Source organism: Excalfactoria chinensis, chromosome 2 (assembly GCF_039878825.1).
Source record: "Excalfactoria chinensis isolate bCotChi1 chromosome 2, bCotChi1.hap2, whole genome shotgun sequence".
Taxonomy (NCBI): Eukaryota; Metazoa; Chordata; class Aves; order Galliformes; family Phasianidae; genus Excalfactoria; species Excalfactoria chinensis.
This window is the reverse complement of record NC_092826.1, coordinates 132,781,453-132,804,545: the sequence shown is the minus strand read 5'-3', so window position 1 is coordinate 132,804,545 and position 23,093 is coordinate 132,781,453. Positions and strand designations below refer to the sequence as shown.

The 23,093-nt window shown below is 42.5% G+C and overlaps 1 protein-coding gene across 3 annotated transcripts in view; it reads right to left on the bottom strand.

Annotated features, from left to right (window-relative positions):
• Positions 1–19,962, bottom strand: part of ESYT2 (extended synaptotagmin 2) — a 66,207-nt gene extending 46,245 nt beyond the window's left edge. For all 3 annotated transcript variants that reach the window (XM_072328320.1, XM_072328321.1, XM_072328322.1), the window contains exon 1: positions 19,429–19,962. In XM_072328320.1, the coding sequence (XP_072184421.1) occupies positions 19,429–19,782 (354 nt within the window). In that variant the 5' untranslated portion in view covers positions 19,783–19,962. The remainder of the gene's footprint in view (positions 1–19,428) is intronic.
• Positions 19,963–23,093: the final 3,131 nt, after the last annotated feature.

Genomic DNA, 23,093 nt, shown 5'->3' with positions numbered 1-23,093 from the left:
TATCAGCCCCATAAGCTGCCACAAGGCACAGCAGATGTCTGCTCAGCACACACTTCCAGAGCAACGTCTGCCATGTTCCTCACTGTCCCACAAGCTTCAGCTCAGAGCCAGCGCAGGCACTGAGGTGAAAGAAGGAATTCCTTCAGCAACACGGCAGCTAAACACAGAGCAGAGTGGCGCTTGTAGGAAGGCTGAAATAAGCAGCTTTTCAGCACATCCATGTCTAAATGCTAACATGTGAAAGCTACCATACAAAGGGAATATACCTTACGTATTGGAAAGGAGATACTATGAATAGTTGAGAAAACTGAATTTGATTGTAGCCCTCTGTAACTTCTGTTATTCTGTTCTTCCTCCTGTCATACCGAGTGGTTCAAAACTGAAACGAACAGCAGCTCACACACACCCAGGATAAATACCATGGTAGTTCAGAGTGGGAACTTCCTAAAACATTTATAGTATTATTATATCTGGAAGACAAGGAAAAAGACAGCAGCAGTGCACAGGGCATTCTTTAGTAAAACCAGGCAAAGGCAGCACAATGCAGGTCTTCAGAAAGTGCTGCAGATGGTTGCAGCACTGTTGTGACAGTCAACCCACCTACACACACTGCTGGATTTAAACTAAACCAAACTACAGAGAGAGATCACACACTCAACCTTTCTGCCTTTCTGCTGGCATTAAAACATGAAATTGAGCTGAAAATATTGAATGATTTTCTAGATGCTGCAAGTATCTCTTGTCAACGATCATAGAAGTATCTGCATTTCTCTTTAAAGTAATGTAAGAATGCCATTTTGCTTCAATGTTTTAAAAGAAGATATACCAAATAAGCATATCGGATTGTAATTGGGAAAGTGAGCCAGAAGGGCCTTAAAGTCGTGGCAGTCATGGATCCCTCACTCAGTCCATCCCCACTGCAGCACCACCAGTGTGCTCTCATTTGGATATTCCACCTGGCTGCTACAGCAAACGCTGTCTTTGGCAACACAAAATAACAGTGTATTTGCAAAGGAAAATCCTCCCTGAAATACTGCTCTGATGTGACTGACAGAGCAATGCAGGACCACTCAGAACTGAAGGATGCTGAGGCAGCACAAAGCACAAGTTCAGCTTTCTCCATGCGTACCTTTCACTTCAGCATCTACTAAATATGCTTCACTCACACAGGCAGTGAGGCTTGTTGAGAACTGCAGTACTTTCCAGCAATTTGACTCATCAGTACAAAACCTACATAAAATTTGCTTAAGTGCTGCTATTTTTGCATGTGAGTGCAAAGAGAGGCAGTGCAAATACACTGCAGAATGAAGTTATCCAGAAACCTATTTTAGCAGCAGCTTGCCATAAAATCCTCTGGGATAAGCATTATAAGCAGCTGCTCTGGAAGAAGGACAGAACAGTAGTCTGCAAGCAGTGGAGCTGGGAAACCCTTCTTCTAGCCTGATACAGCCTTTGCAACCCCACCTTGAGGAACGCTGGTCAGCCCAGAACTTGACCAAGCACTAATGAAATCAGCGGATATAGCAGGAATGCATGGATGAAAACAATCCTAATGTTCACAGACCTAACAAGGCATCTGGCTGGTCTGCCCACAAAAGGCAGCCCTGTGATTATACTGGTTGATTTCATATCCTTTATTCAGAAGTCACCATGAATAAGGACTGAAAGCAATCCTCAAGTTAATGGGAAGTGAAAGATTCCCAACAAAAATATCTCCATTCTTCAACTGAAACAAAAGATTTACCTTCTAAACTGCCAGTTGGAACAGAAGTGAAATTGAACACTTCTTGAAGGGAGGTGATCAGCACTTACGTTTACCACTTACTACCCAGAAGAGTGATGTGATCTCTTAACTATCCAGAAGACCAGAACTTGCTACCAACTGCTAAAGACAGCACAGCACTCTCTGTCTCATTTTCAGTGAGTGCTCACTGCAACAGCAATTGTATTTAAGTGTCTGTGTCCAACAAAGGGCAGGACAAGCAGAGTTAAGTAAATAGCTAAATGAAGGACTGAGCAGCATGACATGAAAACAATCAAGAACTGGACTTACGCTCTAAGTCTTGCTGTCCCACCAGGTTACAGACATCTAACTTAACCAGAATTCACAAAGTCAGACATTTCATGATAGCTATTATGTCTCCAGGTTCCCACAGCTGCCACTGAAAGCTGAGACTCAGATTTGAAATGGTCAGATTGCTGAACGGTAGGGCATGAACCGAACTTCCCAGGACTCTCATTGAACTTTGCTACTTGAAAAATGCCACTTTCTGACACGTTGCTTCCTTAATCTCTTGATATTCTCAAAAGTCATTTCATTCGTTTCCCTCTTTTCCCTAGCAGTCTTAATTACCTTGACATTTTAGCTTTCAGGTTATCTAAGTATTATAGGGCACTGACACCTTATTTTTAACGTTACATTTCAAAAATATCATTTGTATTCTTAAGCATAGATGACAAATTCCTTTCCAATTCTCTTGAGAATCCAGGCATGTTCCCAAGGATCCTTCTGCATGCCAAAGTGTTTTGCTGTCTTCATGATCAACAGAAGAAAAATTTCCTCTCTGGATTGCTAAATACAAGCTTTCAAACTAGCTTATACAACCAAGTGCAGCAGCACAGTTTGTCATCCTTTGAATGGACTTGTGCAAAGCATTTGTCATTGTCCTATATGACATCCTTGTCCCTAAACCTGAGAGACACGGATGTGACAGATCTTATCCACTCAGTGGATAAGAAAAGGGCCAGATGGCCACACTCAGAGTGTTGTGGCCCACACTTTGACAGCACCCTCAGGAAGCCTGTTGATAATGCCAAGCTGTTTGTTGCAGTCAACACAGTAGAGGGAAGGGATGCCAACCCAAGGGACCTGGACAGGCTTGAGAGATGGGGCAATGAGCAACAAGGCCAAGTGCTCCACTTTGTCTGGAGCAAACCCAAACAAAAACACCATCTAGACATAGAATGGATTGAAATAAGCTCAGAGGAGAAAGACTTGAAAGAAGTGGTTGATGTGAAGCTCAACATGGCCAGATGTGTGCTCACACAGCCCAGAAGGCCAACTGTACCTGGGGCTGGAACACCCTTCCCATGAAGAAAGGTTAAAGAAGCTGGGCTTGGTCAGCCTAGAGAACAGAAGGCTCCAGAGACATCTCATTAAGGCCTTTCAAAATTTAAATGAAGCTTATCAACAAGATGGAGATTGACTTTGTCATGGCCTGATGACCCACCCCTGGAGTTGCTCAAGGCAAGGCTGGATGGGGCCCTGGGCAGTCTGATCTGGTGGGAGGCAATCATGCCCTTGGAGGAGGGGTTGGAACTGGATGATCTTTAAAGATCCCTTCCAACCATTCAAGCCATTCTGTGATTCTACTGACTTTGAGGGTCTCTTCCAACTCAGGATGTTCTATGATTCTATGCTCTTTAATGTCACCTACAACCCAAACCATTCTGATTCTGTGAATTGTCTCCAGCTATGAAAAGAAAGGCTGGCTTTTGTGTCAAATTGCCCACAACTCACTTCTATCAGTACTAAAAGGTTAAAGATTTTGTCACAAAAAAGTTCTCCCTGTTGCTATTTTCATGTTTTCAAATACAAGTTTGCAATTTGCTCACCCCGAAACCAGTAACATTGCATGCAAATTCAAGCTGGGTTAAGAGCATCCTTAGAAGCCAGACAAGCATACAGAACACAGGCATTATATAGTTCTTATGCTCATTTGCCTGATTAACTTCTATGTGCAGCAAAATCTATGCATACTGTATTGCATACAGTACTATCTATCCAGATTTTACCCTTCATATTAAATGTTTTTTTCTTTCTAAACATAATCAAAAATCATACAAGGGATAACCGACATCTCACAATCTGCCTGCATTATTTCTTGCTGAAAAAACCAGAAGCTTACTACATAAAATCCAGGAGGTATAAAGGACACATACAATGTGTGGCAGTTTCATTGAACCTGTAAATACTCTGTGATAAACCCTCTCTGAAACTCTAAAACCATGCTGAGAAACTGACAGAAGGCAGAACAGTCTAATAACAAGAAAATAAATGCAAAAAAAAAACCCAAACACTCCATAACCACAATGTTTTATTTGGGTCTCAGTTCAAATTGCTATGACAAATGGTAAGTAGAAAAGCTCTGGTTAACCGATAGCATGAAATACTGCATATGGCACAAAGCATCTCTTTCTTCTTTTTCCATTCAAGCACTTCATTTGACACGCACAAGAGCTCTCTGAAACTGTCCATGTTTGTTTCATGTCTTCTTCTTAAGGACACCACCCACTCTACAAATCAGTTACAACTCGCTCACGGGCAACACTAGCACTTCATCCAGCAGTGCAAGAAAAGAAGCTTGCCTGAACAGATACTGACTACTGGGAAGTCCAAACAAACTTCCTTAGGAAAAAACACAGACACACAAAACCAAGTGACATTTGTACACTTCTGGGCTGGTTCTTATGTAAAGCTCAGTGTTTTAAATGATCAGGTTTGCAGTAAGATTTCTAACATTTGATTTCTGTGAAAGGAATTTGCCTGCCCTCTCCTCCCCCTCAAAGGGATTCCATCTCAGCACAGGACATTACCTGCTATTAGTTGTTTACAAAAGAGACTCAGAAAACAACACACACTTATTTGGCACCACTTACCAAGCCTTGCACTAGGTGAGATCAAAGGCCCAGCCTTACCCTGCAACCACAACTGAGGCTTAAGGAACAAGAAAGCAAGCAGTATGATGAGGTTATACTTCCCTGAACATACTTGCAATTTCTCCAAAGGCTGACTGTAACCCTCAAGCAGGATGATACTGAGAACAGGAAACCAAAGAAATGCGTAACTGGGAGACACTGACCATTGAATTCTAACTCACTGCAACTGCAGGCATCGTTACGCTATTTCTGTTTATAAACTCCACCTTTAAACCATGGAGTTTGCTGCCATTACTCAGAACAGAGCAGGAAGGACAGCTTTGGTGTGTTTTTGGTAGCGTGGGTTGCTAAGGAAAGACTGAAGCACTCTGCTAGACCAAGTTTCTATACTTAGGTATGCTACATCATGTGTTTGAACTACAAGGTGGAACCAATACTCAGCCTGCCACCCAACTCATTTAACTGTTAGCTTCATTCTTATGTATCAGCCTTAGTATTTACTGCAGGCATATCCATTGGCTTAGCAATAAAAAAGTGTTTTCTTTATAAATCCAGGAGATCTTAAAACTATGTTTCCAATCCTGCCTACAGCTCATCATTCCTCTATTCATCCAAACTGCAGATCTGTTTCAATAGCCTACCTTTCAACTGGAATAACTGCCCCGTGACTGAGCTTAACACCTCTTAGCCATTTTATAATAAGTACAGCAAGTGTGCTTAAATTAGACCTGCATACGGAAGGGATACCACTTCAAAAAACAACGAACCAGCATCCACTGCTGAAAACACGCATGCTTAAGCACTGGACTGCACAGTAACATCCAGCAAGCTGCAAATCTGCCACAAGATCCGTGCTTTCTGTCAGCCTCAGTCACCATCAGAACATTGTACGAAGTTTGGAAGCAGTTGGGTTTTCATATGTAAATGTCCTATTTCCTCCTGGATTCAGCAGGTTCATGACTCTTGGCAGCTTTATGTTCCAGCACACTTATACACTGACAATAACATGAAAACACTATAAAAACCACGTTAGGAAGAACACTCCAGCAGGTGGGAGCAATGCATGGGCAAAGCGGCCACAGCGTGCAGATATAGCACCTGTGGTACGTACATAAAAATAGACTGACAGCCCTGCAGCAATGCTTAACTTCAACACTGATCTTCATAGTTACAAATTGAAATGAACAGAATTCAATACTTCCAAGAACTGCGGTTATATACTATATACAGAGTAAGTAGGGCAAAAAAAGTTTTATGTAAGTGACAGACTGAGTAATGCTTCTTGAAATCTTGATTAATTTTAATCACAAAATGAATCCAACAGCAAAACACTGTCCAGAGCACTACAGGGTCTGTGATCCTCCAAAATCAGGTGAACAGTGCTGGGCAGGTGCTCCTGAGTCTGCAATATCATTTACTCCACACTCAGCAAAAACAAAGACAGAGCTCCCCATGCAAGACTGAAGAAGACCAGTGAATGGGTAGCACTGGGTGCGCAGCAGCTTCTCTCCAAGACATTACCACGTGTTGCAATAATACAGTGGAAACGTTCCTAAATATTTACCGCTCTGTTGACCCTTGGACTTGTGCACACAGCAGCATTACACTTCAGTCACTTGACTCTTCTTTCATGTCTTTATAAACCAACAAAACCAAGGCGGGGAAAAAAAAAATATTGCTATGAGCAGTAAATTTGGAGTTCAGAAATCAACATCTGACTACAGCTGTATCAATTCAGACTGCATTAAAACGTTCTTCAGTATCTGTTATGAGCTGATACATCATAAAAAGAACCATGATAGAAACTGATCACAAAACACTAAAAATGCAATGATTCCAATGATTCTTTCTAAGCTCAGCTATTTTTAAAACAATACTGGAAACTAAATAATACACCTCCTTCTGTTTGGGTTGTTTAATGTGAGTGATACGTCTCTAGAAGGATGCTTCATTTTAATTTCTCTAGCTTTAGTGTAAGCTCACTATGCTGATTTTATTTGCAGATATTTAGAGGAAGACCTCAATTTTTGCTAGAATATCCTGGATTTTTTTTTACATAAGCAGGTACAAAACCAGTCCTCCAGTGGGATCTCAAGTTACAAAAACCATCTTGAGTATGTTGCAAGGATTTTCAAGAATAATAATGAATTACTTTCAGGTAACAAGCACAATTCACATGGAGACCTGAACCATAAAGATGTCTCTGTACACACAGCCATTGTTTCTGCTCAGCTAGTGCTTACATGAAGATGTTTGCCCAGAACCAAAACTAACCTTTGTATAAAGGCAGCCACTGTCCTTCACAGTAGCTTCAAAGATTTCCAATCTAAAGATTCAAATATTGATGATCATAGGCTGGATTACTCTTCTCTAATATTAAATTTGTATCTTTTACACATTCAACAACAACCTCGGCAACCTGCACATGCTTTATCACTAATAGAGAGAAAAAAGGACCTACCTCTGGAGATACACATCTGGCAACATGTGTCCCAGGTCAGACAGAGACCTCTGAAGACGCTTTTACTAATCACAAAGAACGTCTCCAATGAATGCAGACTTGTGTCCAAACTTAGGTTAAGTAAAGTAAACTGTAGTTTCAAACAGTAACTAAATATCTTGTGCCCAAAAACAATCTGAGTACCAGTTCTACAAATGGAAAGAAATTTCTATCAACTAAAGACAACAGCCTGAACTGACAAAAATCAGCCCTCTCATTCTATACAATCCAGCATCAGGAAATCTTGCACACAACAATGACAGAATAACTACAGCACTTAATTGAACTGCTCCAAAGCAGAATCATCCTTAATCTGTAGTTTTCTTGACAGAGGATATATCTGTGCTTAAGTAAACCTGCACATGCATTCAAAGTCGCTGTTACCACCTGAACTCTCAACAGATTTTACAACAGATGCTGTTGACAGCACTCTTCCTTTTCTTTTTAATTAGTTCTATAAAAGAATATTTACTACATGAATTAATTAAAATCCAACAGCTGTGCCCAGATTGCTAATTTTAAGCATGTAGAAGTAGCAGTGAAGTTGTGACCTCATTACTCCGGGTTCTTATTGCAAAGAGGAAAAGGGACCTCCTGCAAAAAATGCACCTCACTCTTTCCCACTGACTAAAGACAGATGGCAGAGAGAGCCTTACATCCCCAGAACAAGGTGCCCAAGCTCAGCAGCATGAATCCATATTTCCATTTGCTATAGCAAACCTCATTATTTGTGCTAATTGGCAACAGCTTTTACTGTTGATTGTGTTGTTTCAGACCTGAATCCCAGCCCAGTATGATTAATAGATACTTTCAGCAGCCTAACTTTGGTCTGTATGCAGATCTTAATCACATGTAATAACTCTCTTGCAGAAGATATTACTCGAATTTAGAAGAATGCAGCAATGACAGTTCGAGTGGAGTCAGACCTCCTGAGTAAAACACTACAGTTCTTTTCAGAGATCTGCATAAACAATAATTAATTCATAGTTGTATCATTCCAGCTGAAAAAAGTACTTCAAGGAATTCAGTGCAAGGCTTTTCCAAACACAACTGGCCTCTGGCACATTTCTTTCCATTATAAAAGGCATTCAAAGGTGCAAATCAAAACACACCATTCTAATGGCCCACTACAATTTGCTGCATGCAACACAGCCCCAATTCTGGTCAACGCATTTGAAAAGTTCTCAGGACATCAAATAGTCAATAAGCTTCACATTTATCTACAAATGATTTTCATTTCAACTACACTGAAAATCTTCTGTCTTCACAACACAGTTGAAGATTTGTTTACTTACGGAGAAGTCTTCCATCAAGAGACTTGTAAACAATACTGGAAAAAATTAACACTATCTTTGAGATAGGCATTGCAGTGTGTCATTATCCATGCTCACTTTTTGTCCCCGGGAGCTCAACAGAGTTACTTTCTGCTGAGTGATATCTCAAGTGCTGTGTCATCCACTAACCTGAGCTGTCCCAAATCTGCAAATCTGCCTGGTTTTAATTTTATTTCTTCCCATTTCTCTTATTCAGTGGGAGATCACGGCGTAACAGCTTTACTTATACACTGCATTCACCAGAGTACCACAGATAGGAACGTTATTTTCGCGTGCTATGTAGCGCAATCAATCACAGCGATAAAAAGCACAGCTGGATTTCATCACTTTGACTGCTGAAAGAAGAAACAAGAACAGGCAAAGCCCACAAGATAACTGACAAAAAGAAAAGTCATTTCCCTAAGCACTGCAACCCTCAGGCAAGAAAACAAATGACCTTACCATCTCTCACGGGTTACATCTCTAATCTTGAGGCTCCTGTGTTACATGGGAAGCACAAATCAGAACTTTACAGTAAAGGAAATTCCAAAATGATCTGGCAGAGCTTAAAATCTGTTACTTTTAAGAATAATTAATAATTTTGCTCTGTCAAGTGGATCTAATTCTATTATCTTGTCAAAAGTTGAAGATATTCAACAGTTTTTCAGCTGCAGTGAAGATATCCAACAGTTTTTCGGCTGGCACTCTGAGGACACAGAAGTGAATTGATATTATTACAGTCTAGGTTGAATGCCTTAAAGCAACTGTAAGCAAAAGCTACGATCACTTCCATCCCTTCAAGAGAGTTGCATGTAAAGCAGAAATATCACCGCTTCTTATCTGAAGAAAACACCTGCTACATATTCAACATGGCAAATACCAGATTCACTTAAAGTGAAGATGAAAGATCGGATGCCTTCCACCAGAACTAACACTGTCTTCTGGTTTCCTATCACCCATTCCCTGAGCAAGTGTTCAAACATCCTTTAAAACTGCCCAGTAGGTCCCCCATCCACAAGCTCCAAACTGCCCATCACAATTCCTTCCCGGTTCTGCTCAAACATCCAGAGTAACACTGTGCAGATTCTCTCTGCAGACTTAACATAGAGAGGTGTAAGACCTAGTAAGAAGGTGAAGACAAACACAAAAACAGCCAGTTTCAAGTATATAAACTTGCATTTCCAGTGACAGCTTTGCCAGCAGTGCTGTAACAGTGTACCAGTATCATAGGCATCCCTTCCAGCAGCGCCAGAAAAACACAATATTCAGGATACAGGAAGCAGGTACACTAAAAACAACGTGTGAGCTCTGGAAAACAACACACGAGTCCCAATCTACTGTTTTACAATAACATTTTTGTAGTTCCACATCTCTCCTACGGTAAAATTAAGGTTTTTATTCTTATATGAGAACCAAATCAAGTCTGTGGTTCTAAGTGGATCTAATGAACTAAAAAACAAACACTGGGGAGTTTTTTAGCACGTGAGAGTACCAGAATGAACAGACTGGTAACGTTTTTGTTATTCACAACCATAGTTTCAGAGCACTCAGGCAGAACACACAGGACAGAAACTTCACAGACTACAACTGCAATGCTATCAAAACACAAAGGAACTGAAAGAACAACTGCTGGCAAAAGATTTCTGTTACACAGGTTAGACACAAGAAGTTATTAGGTGCAACTTTCACAAGTTTTATACGTAGACAAATCTGGTAAACAACCAATTACCACAATAAAAGACTTATGTGAACGAAACAGGAATAAGAAAATTGAGGCTATCAAAAACAGATGGATAACTGAAGCACATTCACATCAACACAGAGTTCATATCTTACACACCCTGAAAAGAGAGGAAAAAAAAGCATTCTGAAGTGCAAATATTGTCCTTAAAAGACAGACGAGACTACAGTTTAACTTATCACCAAATCAATTACCTAATTTATCACTATTAAATCTTCTTGTTCTACATACAATTCAAATGACTAAAATGCCGATTTCCCCCTTCCCCACCTTACCATTTCCTGGCTGCTTCTTGACATGTAACCAGCAGTGAGTGGGTGGATGGCAAAGTGTTCTCTTTCTGGTTCAAGTATTTTAGGAGAAAGTAATAGGTTGAGGAACATGGCTGTTTAAAATATGTATTTAGTCAGCATCATAAAACTCACTACTAGACTAAGACAACTTCCTAGCATGTATCCAAGATAATTTAGCATTCTAATTAACAAGATGAATCAACAGACTGGAGGAGGAGGGAAAGGAAACAAAATAAGAACAGACATTTCTTCATTTGAAGTGTCACACATTCACTGCAGTAATGACAGCCTGCTTGGAAACATGCAGACAGATCAAACTTGCTCACCACCAACAAATCTGCAGAGTTTGTTCTCTGAGGCTGCAGGAAGCAGCTCAGGGCACGGCTCGTAAAACTCCTCCCAGCAGCACAATAACACGAGAGCTCTCATCAGGTTTTTGCATACAGAATTCCAAGCAGAAGTCACTACTGCATTTTCAAGCTAAGTTATCAGCCTACAGAATATACCAAGAAGGGCATCTGAGAAAGCATAGAAACCACTTTTCAGGCCACACGTTACAAAGAAGCAACAACAGTGCTTAAATACAAAGCTAAGCAAGAGCTGCCTCAGCTGTTTCTACTTCAGGTTTTGTCCTTCCCGCGCAGCCTGTTTTTTTTCAGTAGGGTATTACCAACTGAACAGCACAGGTTTTAAGAACAGAGTTCAGGATCGCAACACTGCAGGACTGATTCAAATCAAAACCTGGGGATTTACAGCTACCCTCACCCTTCAACACACCTTATGGGTTCTCTTAAAAATTAAATAGGGAGACACTGCTTTGTGAAAATGTATTTTTAGTTTATTTTATACAAGTGCACCTGTTTCCTTCCCACCTTCCCATTAAGGTAGAAAGTGAAGGAATACAAAGGACAATGGATTGCAAATGACACTGTTCCAATTTGGGTAAATGACACGAGCCAGTACCCATCCAGAGGAATGCAAAAACATTAAATTCCCTCAATTCAAGCAAACAGATGGAAAAAGGTGTGCAATTTACACTAAGTACAAATCTCTTCAGTGAAAGCGCTTGCTTCTGAACTACAATGTAAACCTGACCCTGCTGGTGCTATATGATAAGGACAGCCAAATGACAATGTAATGCTTGCTTGTCACATGACAGTTATTTTCAGCCAAGCAAAACCAGCTCCATATTTGCAGTAACAACTTCCTGAGGCATTATTCCAGGCTGCTCCAGCTGAACACCGTTAGCCCCATCTCCAGCGTTCAACTGCTACGGAGAGTTCTGCAGTCACATCAGGGTGTAGCAGGCAAAACTCAGTGCAGTGACTCATTATACAAGAACGCTCTGCTTTGGAAGGTTATTTATATAACTGGAGTTCCATTGAAAACGGTGTGTTTCAGCAATTTGCTGTGCAGAATTTTAATACTAGCTATTTAACTGGCAGCCATCTCAACAACTTATGAAGTTGTACTTCTTTAAAGATTGCCTCCATCTACTCCTTTTGCTGGTACGCTTAACACTTAACCAAAGTGTCTTAATTCCAGCTAGGATAGACTGTTTACTTCAGAGTGTGAGGTACGCTTTGGTGCCAAGTGAAAAACAACATCGATAACACACTGATGTTCACAGCTGCTGCTAAGCAGTACCATACAGAGCCAAGGCCATTTCAGTTTCTCAGAGAAGGAGCTGTGAGGAAGGAGAATTACGAGAGCTGGCTTAAAATGGTGAAAGGATATTCCATACTATAAGATTTCATGCGGAAGGAGTTTTGAAGGGGGTTGGGGTTCATCTCACTCTCTTCCACTCTCTAGGGAGCCAGCTGGGCATCAGTTGGTAGGTGGTGAACAATTGCTTGTGCATCACTTGTTATGTACATTCATCTACATATGCACATATATATATATAGTTATAACTATTATTCTTTTCTTTTTCGTAATTAGTTTTATTTCAACCCATGAGTTCTTTGGTGGTGTTGTTTTTTTTCAGCTTTCCCTTCCATCCCACTGGGAAGAGAGCAAACGCCTGTGTGATGGTGAGCAACCTGATGGGTTAAACCACTACACAAACGCTGCTATTTTATGCAGAAAAGGTTTCTTATCATTTGCAAGCAGCAGCTGGAAACTGAAAGCTAATTAGATTGTAACTTAAAACAAAACCAATTAGGATAATTTATGCTGGAAGGAACCTCTGGAGCTCATCTGATCCAACCACCCACTAAAAACAGGGCTGACTCTGAAGTTGGCTCAAAGTATCCATAGTTGGTATATTTGATAATTAAGTATGTTTAAATGTTAAAGAACCTGGACCTGCAACTTGACATTATAAATTTTCCAAGTGCATATTTTGCCTTCCCACAAAAACATCTCAGCAGTGTAATTTGCCACTTGTTTCTAAGAGAGTCCTCCCTGTGCATGCTATTGCTCCATTTCACTTCAAACCTGACCATAGACTTCCACATCCTCCTTTTTGTAGGCAGCAGCACTCATGTGGCAGCACAGTAAGCTAACTCCAGGAAACAATCCAGCTGAATGCTCAACCTGGCAAAAATCTGTGCTTAGTTGGCCAAGTAAATTCTAATGCTGGCACAAGAAGGCAGTGGGAAAATGCAACTGTGTGCAGGACATGCTTTTTGTCAGGAGTGCACTTTTACTTCATTTTGAAACTGCAGAATCATTCGCTTTGATTTAACTGCTGGACTCCCTGACTCTCTCTGGAATAAGCTTATTTGAGCACAGAGAAAAGCAGGACTTGGCTTACATATAAAACCTAGAGATGCTGTTTATATACATTCTCATGAATAAGGAATTGTTAATGGGAAGAAGCTTGAAAACTCCCACTGTTCTTCTTTTAACAGTATCACAGGAAGCGCGTAGATGGAAAAGAGCAAAACCGTAAAAAGGCTGTAGCATTTCAGCTGCAAAGAAAACAAGGCTTCACAAGTCCAACAAAGATTGGTACATGAAGGTTGGCAGGAACTATGTAGGAATAAAAATCAGATCTGATTGAGGATGGGGATCAAATAACTCCACAGAGGCTGAGAAACACCTTTCCTCCACCCCTGAAAACTTTATCATTGAAACTGAAGAGCAGATGGGATACATTTTACCTGCACTATGAGCTTAAGAGAAATAAAGGAATATGCTGAGGAATGAGAGATAGATCAGGAGAAAGTACCTTAAGAAGCTGAAACAAATGGAATGGATATAGCCAGACCAAGGTACCTAGTGAACACACCCAAAAGGCAAGCTGATCTGGTGGAAAGTCTCCTGTCCATGGCAGGGGGCTGGAACTAGGTCATTTTAAGGTCCCTTTCCACCCAAATTATGTTATAATTCACCTCTGTAATAGAACATCCTAACAAAGCTTAATTTGGACTTATTCCGGTCCAACGGGGAAAAGAATCAACCACTGCTATCCTTTATTTTCATTAAGAGTTCACAAACACCAGAAAACTATAAGGATTTTCCTTTGAATAAGTGCAGTATTTTCCCTAAACATGGAAATGCAGCTCTACGTATACTTCAAGTTTGGCTTGCCAAGCTTACATCAAACTCAGAAGGTGTCCCCAGCCAGCTCCTGAGCTCCTGGTGGGGGGTTCATTCCCAGCTTCCTTAGGAAAGAGTAGTAGCTAAAAATGATCAGAACAACTATCCACATAACCAGTATCAAATACAATGGAATATATATAAAAGATAATTCTGGAACAGCAACACAAATAAGAGATCTTTCTATCTATACAATGAACCACACCAATCCAACAAACTAAGTTAGTTTATAATCATTAACTGCTGCTTTCAGGACCTGATATGCAATATAAAGCTCTACCAAACTAGCATTCAGATACTACAGGGCATATTTAACAACTGCATTCGTTTAAAACTTCATTTCAAAATAGGTTTTAAAAGCAGCTTCCAGAAACCCACATCTCAGCACAGACATGTGGTCAGCAAGAAACTGCTGCAAAGTTCAAAAGAAGTTACACCAACGGCAATTTAAGCAATTAGAAAACTTCTGCGCAATTATCAGCAATGGCTGGGAAAATGGGAGATAATTAATTTGATTTATATTGCAGCTTAGGTCAAAGATGCTTATTTTACTAGAAACAAAACACTACTTGTTCTTTCATATTAAAATACAGGAAGAGGACGTTAAAGAATTGCTTTGAATACTCAAAAGTTCTACAGCAGGCTTACATTACTATAAGCCAGTATGAAAACATTTGTATAATGACCTTCCTATTTACCAGCAGGCCCTCATGCAAAGTGAAAGAAAAAAACCCACAAAAGAATGGAATTCATACCCAACTACATTCTGTGATGTGTCAACAACCTCAAGCAGCAATAATGTAAAGCCAGAAGAAACTTGTAAAAGGCAGAAAAGGTCGATGGTTCTCTTGGTTCCACTCCTCCCTTCTGTAAAACTTTGATCTTCACTGCCAAGACCTTTATGACTTCTGCCTATTCTAATACAACTAAAGTCAGCCCCACCCCTGTATTCAAAAACTACTCAGGCATGAAAACAGCACTGTCAGACTTGAATGAAGATAAAATAAAGATACACCTTCCTCAATTACTGAGACAAACAGCACAATTGAAGAATACATTTGAAGTTGTTCCAAAAGTCGCTAGTAACTGTTAGATAATATCAATTTGTTATACTGGGGAAAAAAAAACCCACAACGATAAACACGTATGTAGAAGGCCTGATGAACCTGAAACCAGTTCAAAAGTCACATTATTACTTTCAATTTAATGTTTTTTTCTACAGTATTTGACATCATATTGATCAGCTCACCACGTGGTTTTCTACCATAAGTACTCCAGAAAAGGATCTTTTTGTATGAATCACACAGTGATGCTTATTACCACATTATTACACGAGAGTATGAAGTATGTGACAGAAATAAACTCAGTACAGTTTTAACATAGTAAATCTGAAAACTTTGTTGGAGAAAGACAAAAAAAAGTTATCACCTGCCTGGTCCCCATTTATCACCTCTCTGGTCTCCATTCCTAATACCATCATTCACATCTCTTAACCCCGTGGTACTTCCAGAAAGTCACCTAGATTACCTTCTGAAGTACAAGAAGCAACACTGAACCAAATTAAACTTCTTCCAAAACAAACCAAAAACACAGAACCACACAAATCACGTGTGATTACGTGATGTGTACAATATGAGGCACTTAGAACAGAAAGCAGTTTTGAAGAAAAACAAAGCATCAGGCGGAAGGATGTGAACTTCATTTGTTAAGTACTCTCCAGTTATTATTCAATTCTTACTCACACCCTTTCATACTTTCCAGATGCAGGCTGGCAGCCTAGAGTATATGGCCATCTGTGGTACTCACCAGCTAAACTGATGAGATCCAGCTTAGCTGGAAGTAGCCATACATGGAAGGATTTTTTCTTACAAACTGCTTCTCAGGAAACGCATCTGACATTTGGAGAGAGGATGAGGAGGACGTATAGCGAGGTCTCACAGCCTCTCTTCTATTTTGGAACGCATCATAAAAGCTCACCTATAATTTCTATAGCTACAGCAGTAACAGCATTAACTGAAGGTATAATTAGAAGTTGAGAGAAAGATCTTTTTGTTCAACAGGAATTAATAAACAAACACAGCATTGCAGAAATCCATTTGCTTACCAGGTGTACTGAGCACATACTTATGTCAGCAGAGAGACTTTGGGGATTCCTACCCTAAACTATCAACCTAAGATCCAGTTCACAAGCTTGATTCTACAGCATTCAGAAGTCTTTATGCCAAACAAATGTAAGAGCATCACCACCTCTACCCTCTGTACTCTGCAGATGTAACTCTGTACAGGATATGACTCCGCAGTTACAGCTCTAACACTTCTTCTTTCACAGTCATACTGAGTTATCAGTATAGATCAGTTACTACTGAAATCTTCATTGCTCTGACCACATAACTGGAGTATTTGACAAGCTCATAGAAGGGTTTGGGGGAAAGAAAAAAAATCAGTATATACATATCTATTATTCTAACACAAGACTAAATACAAATAACTTTATAGTTCTCCAGGCAACATGTTTCTAGCATACCCTGCACAGGCACATACAGAAGAAACTGAACTTTGAGCTATTATTTTCTTTCTTCGCTAAAAAAGAGAGCAAACAATGTGCTGTGATATCTGCACTTGGTAGAAAAAGCAACCCTGACATATCAACTGCCACCAATTCATCATGTGTCCAAATCAGAACATACAAAAAAAAAGTCACTGTGAGTTTCAGGAAGTGTAAATAGTTCACAGGAGACAGATTACTGTGGAAAGGTAAACACAGTTTTTATTTTCCCAAATCTATCACCATTACAAAGGAAAATGACCAAGTGATGGAAGGTGACAGGACCCAGTGATTGACCAAGAGGTCCCTGACCGAGGGGTTGCGACATCAGTGAGATGACAGCCTACCCTGGTCTTGCACCTGGACTCCAGCTGAGCATGTCTGGAAGATCTGGAATGTTCAGCCAGGCTTTGCATCATTGAATGGCTTGGGTTGGAAGGGACCTCAAGGATCAAGTTCTAACTCCTCTGCCACAGGCAAGGCTCAATCAAGAACTAGATCATCTCATCTTGTTTCAGTCATGGTGTGGTGCTGCTGGCACCAGTTCCCAGTGTCCATTTCAGCAGCACTGCTTGCATCTCCCCATCTCTGCCTGGCATTTCCCCAGCCCATGGTGATGGAGGTGGCATCACACTGTATCTATCCAGACTGTGGGTACAGTCAGGACGATGTCACCAACCTAATCCTTATCTCTGTCAGCTTTACTATGACTTTGTGGCGTGGTGGGTGCAGAACAAACTGAGTTGTTTGGGGATGAGATAAAGACCATCAAATACTTGGTGAGGTCAGACAACAATTACTTGCAGTGCTTTGTCCCAGAGCCTGCATAACACTCAGATGACAGCCTGCAGGATAAGCAGGGAGCTGCAGAACCAGTGCTCAGGGCTTCTGAGGTCAGCTTCCCACCTGAAGTCTCAGCAACGCTTTTCTGGGAGCACGCAGGTGACCTCAAACCTCCGTTCTAGTGGCTGCCACAGGAGCTGGAAATGGTCTCCATCAACAAATGACAGCAACCTATCAGTACTAAAGAGATGTCAGACTTTATATATACCTAGTATCACTTGTTTGAAATATGATTGAAATTAATGAGTCTCCAAGATAACTTTAAAACAGAAGGAAAAAGAACAGGTGTTGCCCAAGACAAGTTACACAGGCAGCAAAAAGACTCACACACAGCTTAATGACTATGATAGCAGGCATGAAGGGTCACGTTTGATTTGAGTGGTCCCTCAGTCCTCAAAACTGCTGTTTTCCACATTGTATGCAATCTGGAAGCTACATTTATTTGGTTGCAGGATACTTCCGGAATACAGCATATAGTTAGTAGAACAAAAACAACCAAGCAACCAAAGAGGTCTTGAAAATCCGAGAATAAGATTAAAGAAGGGAAAAAGAAAAGGTGATTTACATCTGCCAATTGATGAAGGCCACACACAGGGGAAGCCCTGCCTATCGATTAGATGCTCTCTCACTATACGATGATACGCAGCTGTTTGCAGCCAGCACTCATCCTTCTCTCTAATGTGGGCAGAAATCCAACGTCAAGAAGTCCCTTTCAGGTATTCAGACAACTCCACAGAAGAATTAACTGCCGCTTTATCAGAAGTAACAAATTATGAAAAGGAAAAAAGGAAATAAAAAAAGCCAACAGCTCTTACATTAGCTCTATGCTTTCTAATTTAAGACTTGCATTTCAACTCCAGGCAGTAAACCCATTTTGTTCCTTTTGAAGACAGCCCCCACTTCACTACAGTGTTCCCCTAGAACTCAGGTAAAAGATGCAAGAAAACAGAAGGAAAAAAGCCTCCCATTTCACACCTATATGCTGTATCTGCTCTGGATACCCAAAACTTGTATAACTTCTTTACTGGAGCTGGGATGGGCCACATCAGGTATAAGTCTGACCACGTGAAAACAGCAGCTGGGACAGTTATTGCAGCCTTGCTTCGTGCAGGGTCACTGCACCCAGCTGAGACGGCTGCCAGAGAGGAGCAGGGAGCAGCCAGCAGCAACGTCTCGTGGGAGGTGTTAGCTGGAACCCTCGCGGCTGATGCTGTAAGAGCTGCAAGCTCCGCACAGCAGGTTACTACGGCAGAACAGGCTACGATGAACACTGCCGGGTAGCTGGCTGTATGCTGAGTTTAAAAAAGCGTTAACACACCAAAGTAAAAATTACAAAGAAAGGGTATTCAGCTTTGGAGCCGTTTCAACTAAAGCTTAAATTAAAAAATAAAAATAAAAAAAGACAGCTTCAAAGACTTATTAGAAAGCTCTAAACCTCGCAGGAGGGTTTCACTTTCCAAGGAAGCCCTTCACAACCAACCACAGCGCAGCACAAACGAGGCCACAGCGCATATCACAGCAAAGCCCTGAAACCACTCGAACCACCACCTCGTCTTTCTGTTACCATTAAGGAAAGCGTTATTTAAAGATGCAGAACAGCTCGGACAGTGATTTTGTCACCTCTGATCTCAGCTTGCTCAGAAAACGCTCCTTCCCCAGCGCGCATCACGGGGACCTCACAAATCTGCAGGGGGAACGCGCCGGTCTTTTAAGTCCGCTCTGCGGGGGAAGCCCTGCCTGCCGCCGCCTCCGCTGCAGTCGGGCCGGAGGGCAGCGCCGGGCTCGGGTTAACGGCGGCGGGGCCGCGATGCCGGGGCGGATGGATGCTCCCCGGGCTTGCCCAACGTCGCCCCACGCGGGACGTGCCCCCCAGGTACGGCATCCCCTCACCTCCTCCCTCCCGGCCCGTCCCACGGCCGCGCTGCCCGCCGGGCTCGGAGCCGCCTCGGAAGCGCCGAAGGGTGTTGGCCGCGCGCTCCCTCACTCACCCACGCAGGCAGATCGGCGGAGGAGACGCTGAGCCGCACCGCCTCCTCCTCGTCCTCCAGGAAGGCGAGCGCCCGGCCCAGGCGGGAGGTCTTGCCGCCGCGGTGCCGCCGGATCCAGAAGAGCCCGCACAGGGCTATGAGTACCCAGCTGAAGCTCAGCCCCAGGTAGCCCAGCACGTACACTGGGAAGATCAGCACGAAGCTCCTGGCGAACTGCGACACCAAGCCCGTCACATCCACGCTCAGCATCGAAGGCGGCGGTGGCTCCGGCCCCGCGTCCCCCCCGGCCGCCGCTTTCTCCGCTGCGGCGGGAGTCCCCGCGCCGGGGCACTGCTTCTCCGCGGCCCCGCTCATGCTCTACCGCAGCGGCGGCTCCTACGACTGCGGCCGCTCCTCCCGCTGCTGCTCCTCCTCCTCCTCGGGCGCTGGCTGCGAGCGAGCAGGGGGCAGGGCGGCGGCGGCGCCTCGCATCCTGCGCCCGGCCCCGCTCGCCGCGCACCGACACCAACCGCCGCCCGCTTCCGGGTTCGGGGCGGCCCGGCCCCAGGCGCCGACCGCCGCCGCGGGGAGGGCGCCACGGGCTGCGCCGCCGCCAGAGGGAGCCTCGCCCTCAGCGGCGCAGCACTGCCGCCCCAGCACTGCCGCCCCAGCACTGCCGCCTCCCGCAGACCCCTCCGCCCGGTCCGGTGCCCCGTGGGGTCTGCCTGACGGAGTCCCCTGCTCCGACCCTGCTCTCATCTCCAAATAGAGCAGGCTTCTCTGTCATCTCCTTAACGCACAGCAGTTCCAGGGCATTACACAAACCCTGATCTGTGGAACTAAGAAATCCTGATTTGCTACAGGTTTGAATCTTGTATCTCTCTGTGACAGTAACATTCACTTCTCCCACCCTCCCTCCTCCCATCTCTTCAATAATTTTAATATAATCGCCAGTGTTGCTTATCCATAACTGTGTGCTTATCAGTTTGCTGCTGTGCACTTGCTGATTAACCTCAGTTATTTTTTTTTCCCCCCTTTTGGCAATAAATGACCAACCTTTCCCTCAGCAGTAGCACCAAATCAGGGTTTGTTCTCCTCTCTTCAGCTTTTCATGGAAGTTGTAGGGCTTTGAGACCAACACTTGCAGGCAAGGAGAGAGGAGAGCAAATCAGGCCAATAGGCTGAAAGGCTATGAAAACACAATACAAATGGACAAACAGGGAAGCTTTACTAGCTTCATTGCCTTAAGAAATGAAGACAACTTCATCTCAGTTATCCGGGGAAACAGAGAGTCAGAAAGGAAATGGCACAAAAGTAAAAGCTGTTTAACCAGTGCTGCACAGAACTGCAAAAAACCCACATCTCTGTGACTGTGTTGTTCCTGTATCAGCTTCTTCCCTCCATTCCTACACTGAGGCTCAATGGATGACGTGAAGAAAAACTACTTCAAGCCATAGGCTCACGCTGCTCTTTCTTAACTTATTCTTTTCCATCAATGGTAAATGTTCTTCACTTGTATAATGAAGTTACTGTCAGGATAACAATTCAGGAAGAGCAAATGCCACAAAAAGTACCAAAATTAACAATTACGATGATCTGGTAATCCAAGCTTGGAAAATGGCAATTTACTTATTGTGAGAGAATGGAAAACTTGCCTGCTGCCACACTTAGGAGACAGAAGGACAGCTTAATGCCCTATGAAAGCTTGTTACCTTAAGCTGGGCATACTGAGTATGACTGTGACCCATCTGCATACCAACCGTATCTAACTTGTAAGTGTGGGTGGGTTTGTTTGTTTTGGACATTTTTTTTCATTAACTATATTCCTAAGTATTGTTTTGTTTATAAATAGACTTTCTTGTGAAGTCTCCAGTCCTGAGGTTTAGCCCAAACAGATGCATTCTTTGATGGCTCCTTTAGTTACTGCAAACACAGTCATTATTTTCTCTTTTTTTTTCCAAGCCCTTGGGTCTTGGGCTTAAGTGCTCCATTCGACTTCTCTGTCTAGTTTCACAGTATCAGAAACAGAATATACCTGTTCCACAAATCTCAAAACAGCAGGGGGAAAAAAAAAAGTGATTGAATTAGCACGACATTTTGCCAACCAACACTTCGCCATATGTTGCATCTTGTTCTCCCATCCTTTATGTCTCAGTGCGTATTGTGCGAATGAGCTGGATATAGAACTCATCGAGGGGCACCCTGTACAGTCAGTAAAAAGCTGAATCCCGTAGTAGCATTTGCTATGACAAACATAATTGTAGGCATGACAGCTGAGCACTGATCTTGGGGCAGACTAATGAATTAGTCAATACAGAACTCTGACTATTCAAAAGTAAAGGCATACAGTGCCAATCAAGTAGGCAAACGGAAGCAGGATCTTCTAAGATTAATTTGAACGCATTTATCTGTAGCATCAACGGAAAGTTCTGATGATAAAGAGGTTACTGCTGACTTCTCAAAGCTTCTGTAGATAACTGATTTGGCTCCACACAGCATTTGGATGAAGAAAATGGGTGGTATGAAATTAGTATGCATGATTATAATAGGAATAATAGAATCTCGTTAAGATACAAACTCTGCTGAAGGAGGATAAGTTAAAGTCACTTATTCTATTAGAGCATTTGATACCGTGTTCCTGATAAACACAAGTTGTTTGTTTGTTCTTATCTTTTTGGTGCTTCAAATCCTTTAATAATTTGCTCCAGCAGCTTTGTTAACAAAGTTAAATCATTTGCTTCCTGCATGGATGTGCGCAAGAACTTCTTTATGGTGAGGGTGACGGAGCACTGGAACAGACTGCACAGGGGGTTGTGGAGTCTCCTTCTCTGGAGATATTCAAGACCTGCCTGGATGCTGAGCTGTGCGACCTGGTGTCAACTACTTGAAGGTAGTTTTTGTCTTTCAGGCTCTATATGGAGGACATCACCTTTGTGGAGTATTCTTTACTAAGCAAATGCCTACTTCCATGCACTTATAACACCATCACCACCTTGGCTAAAAAGCTTTTTGAGTTAATTCAAGTTGGCTTGCAAGAACATTTCTACTTGTTCAGGAAAGATATAAAATGCTTATGGGTCATCATTGCTTGGCCAAAGAATGCTAAATTATTCATATGGGTGTTTATAAATAGTTTAGTATCCATAGATACTCATATTTAGTGTAGGTCTTAAGTTTTAAGAGGGGAGATTTAGATTAGATGTCAGGGAATTTTTTCACTGAGAGGGCAGTGAGGCACTGGCACGGCTGCCCAGAGGAGCTGAGGATGCTCCATCCCTGGAGGCATTTAAGGCCAGGCTGGATGGGGTCCTGTGCAGCCTGAGCTGGTGCCTGATGCAGTGGTTGGCAACCCTGCCCACTGCAGGGGGTTGGAACAGGATGGTCTTTGAGGTCCCTTCTAACCCAATGACTTGCGTTTGTTAAGAGACTGTTCAAGGCCAAGGGTTAAATTTCATGACTGAAGTCAGCACTGCAATTCCTCTGCAACTAAAGCAGGACCGTTGGGATTTATTTTATTGTTGTTAATTGATAGAAAAAAAAAAATACCCCGTCAGTGCCCTCAAGAGCTTCCACCAGAGCTCTGAAGCGGAACAGCACGTTACTACGTTATAAATACACGCTGTGAGAACAGCCCGCTCCCTGCCCGCAGGCCCCCAGCTCTCCACTCGCCTCACGTGTGCTGGGCA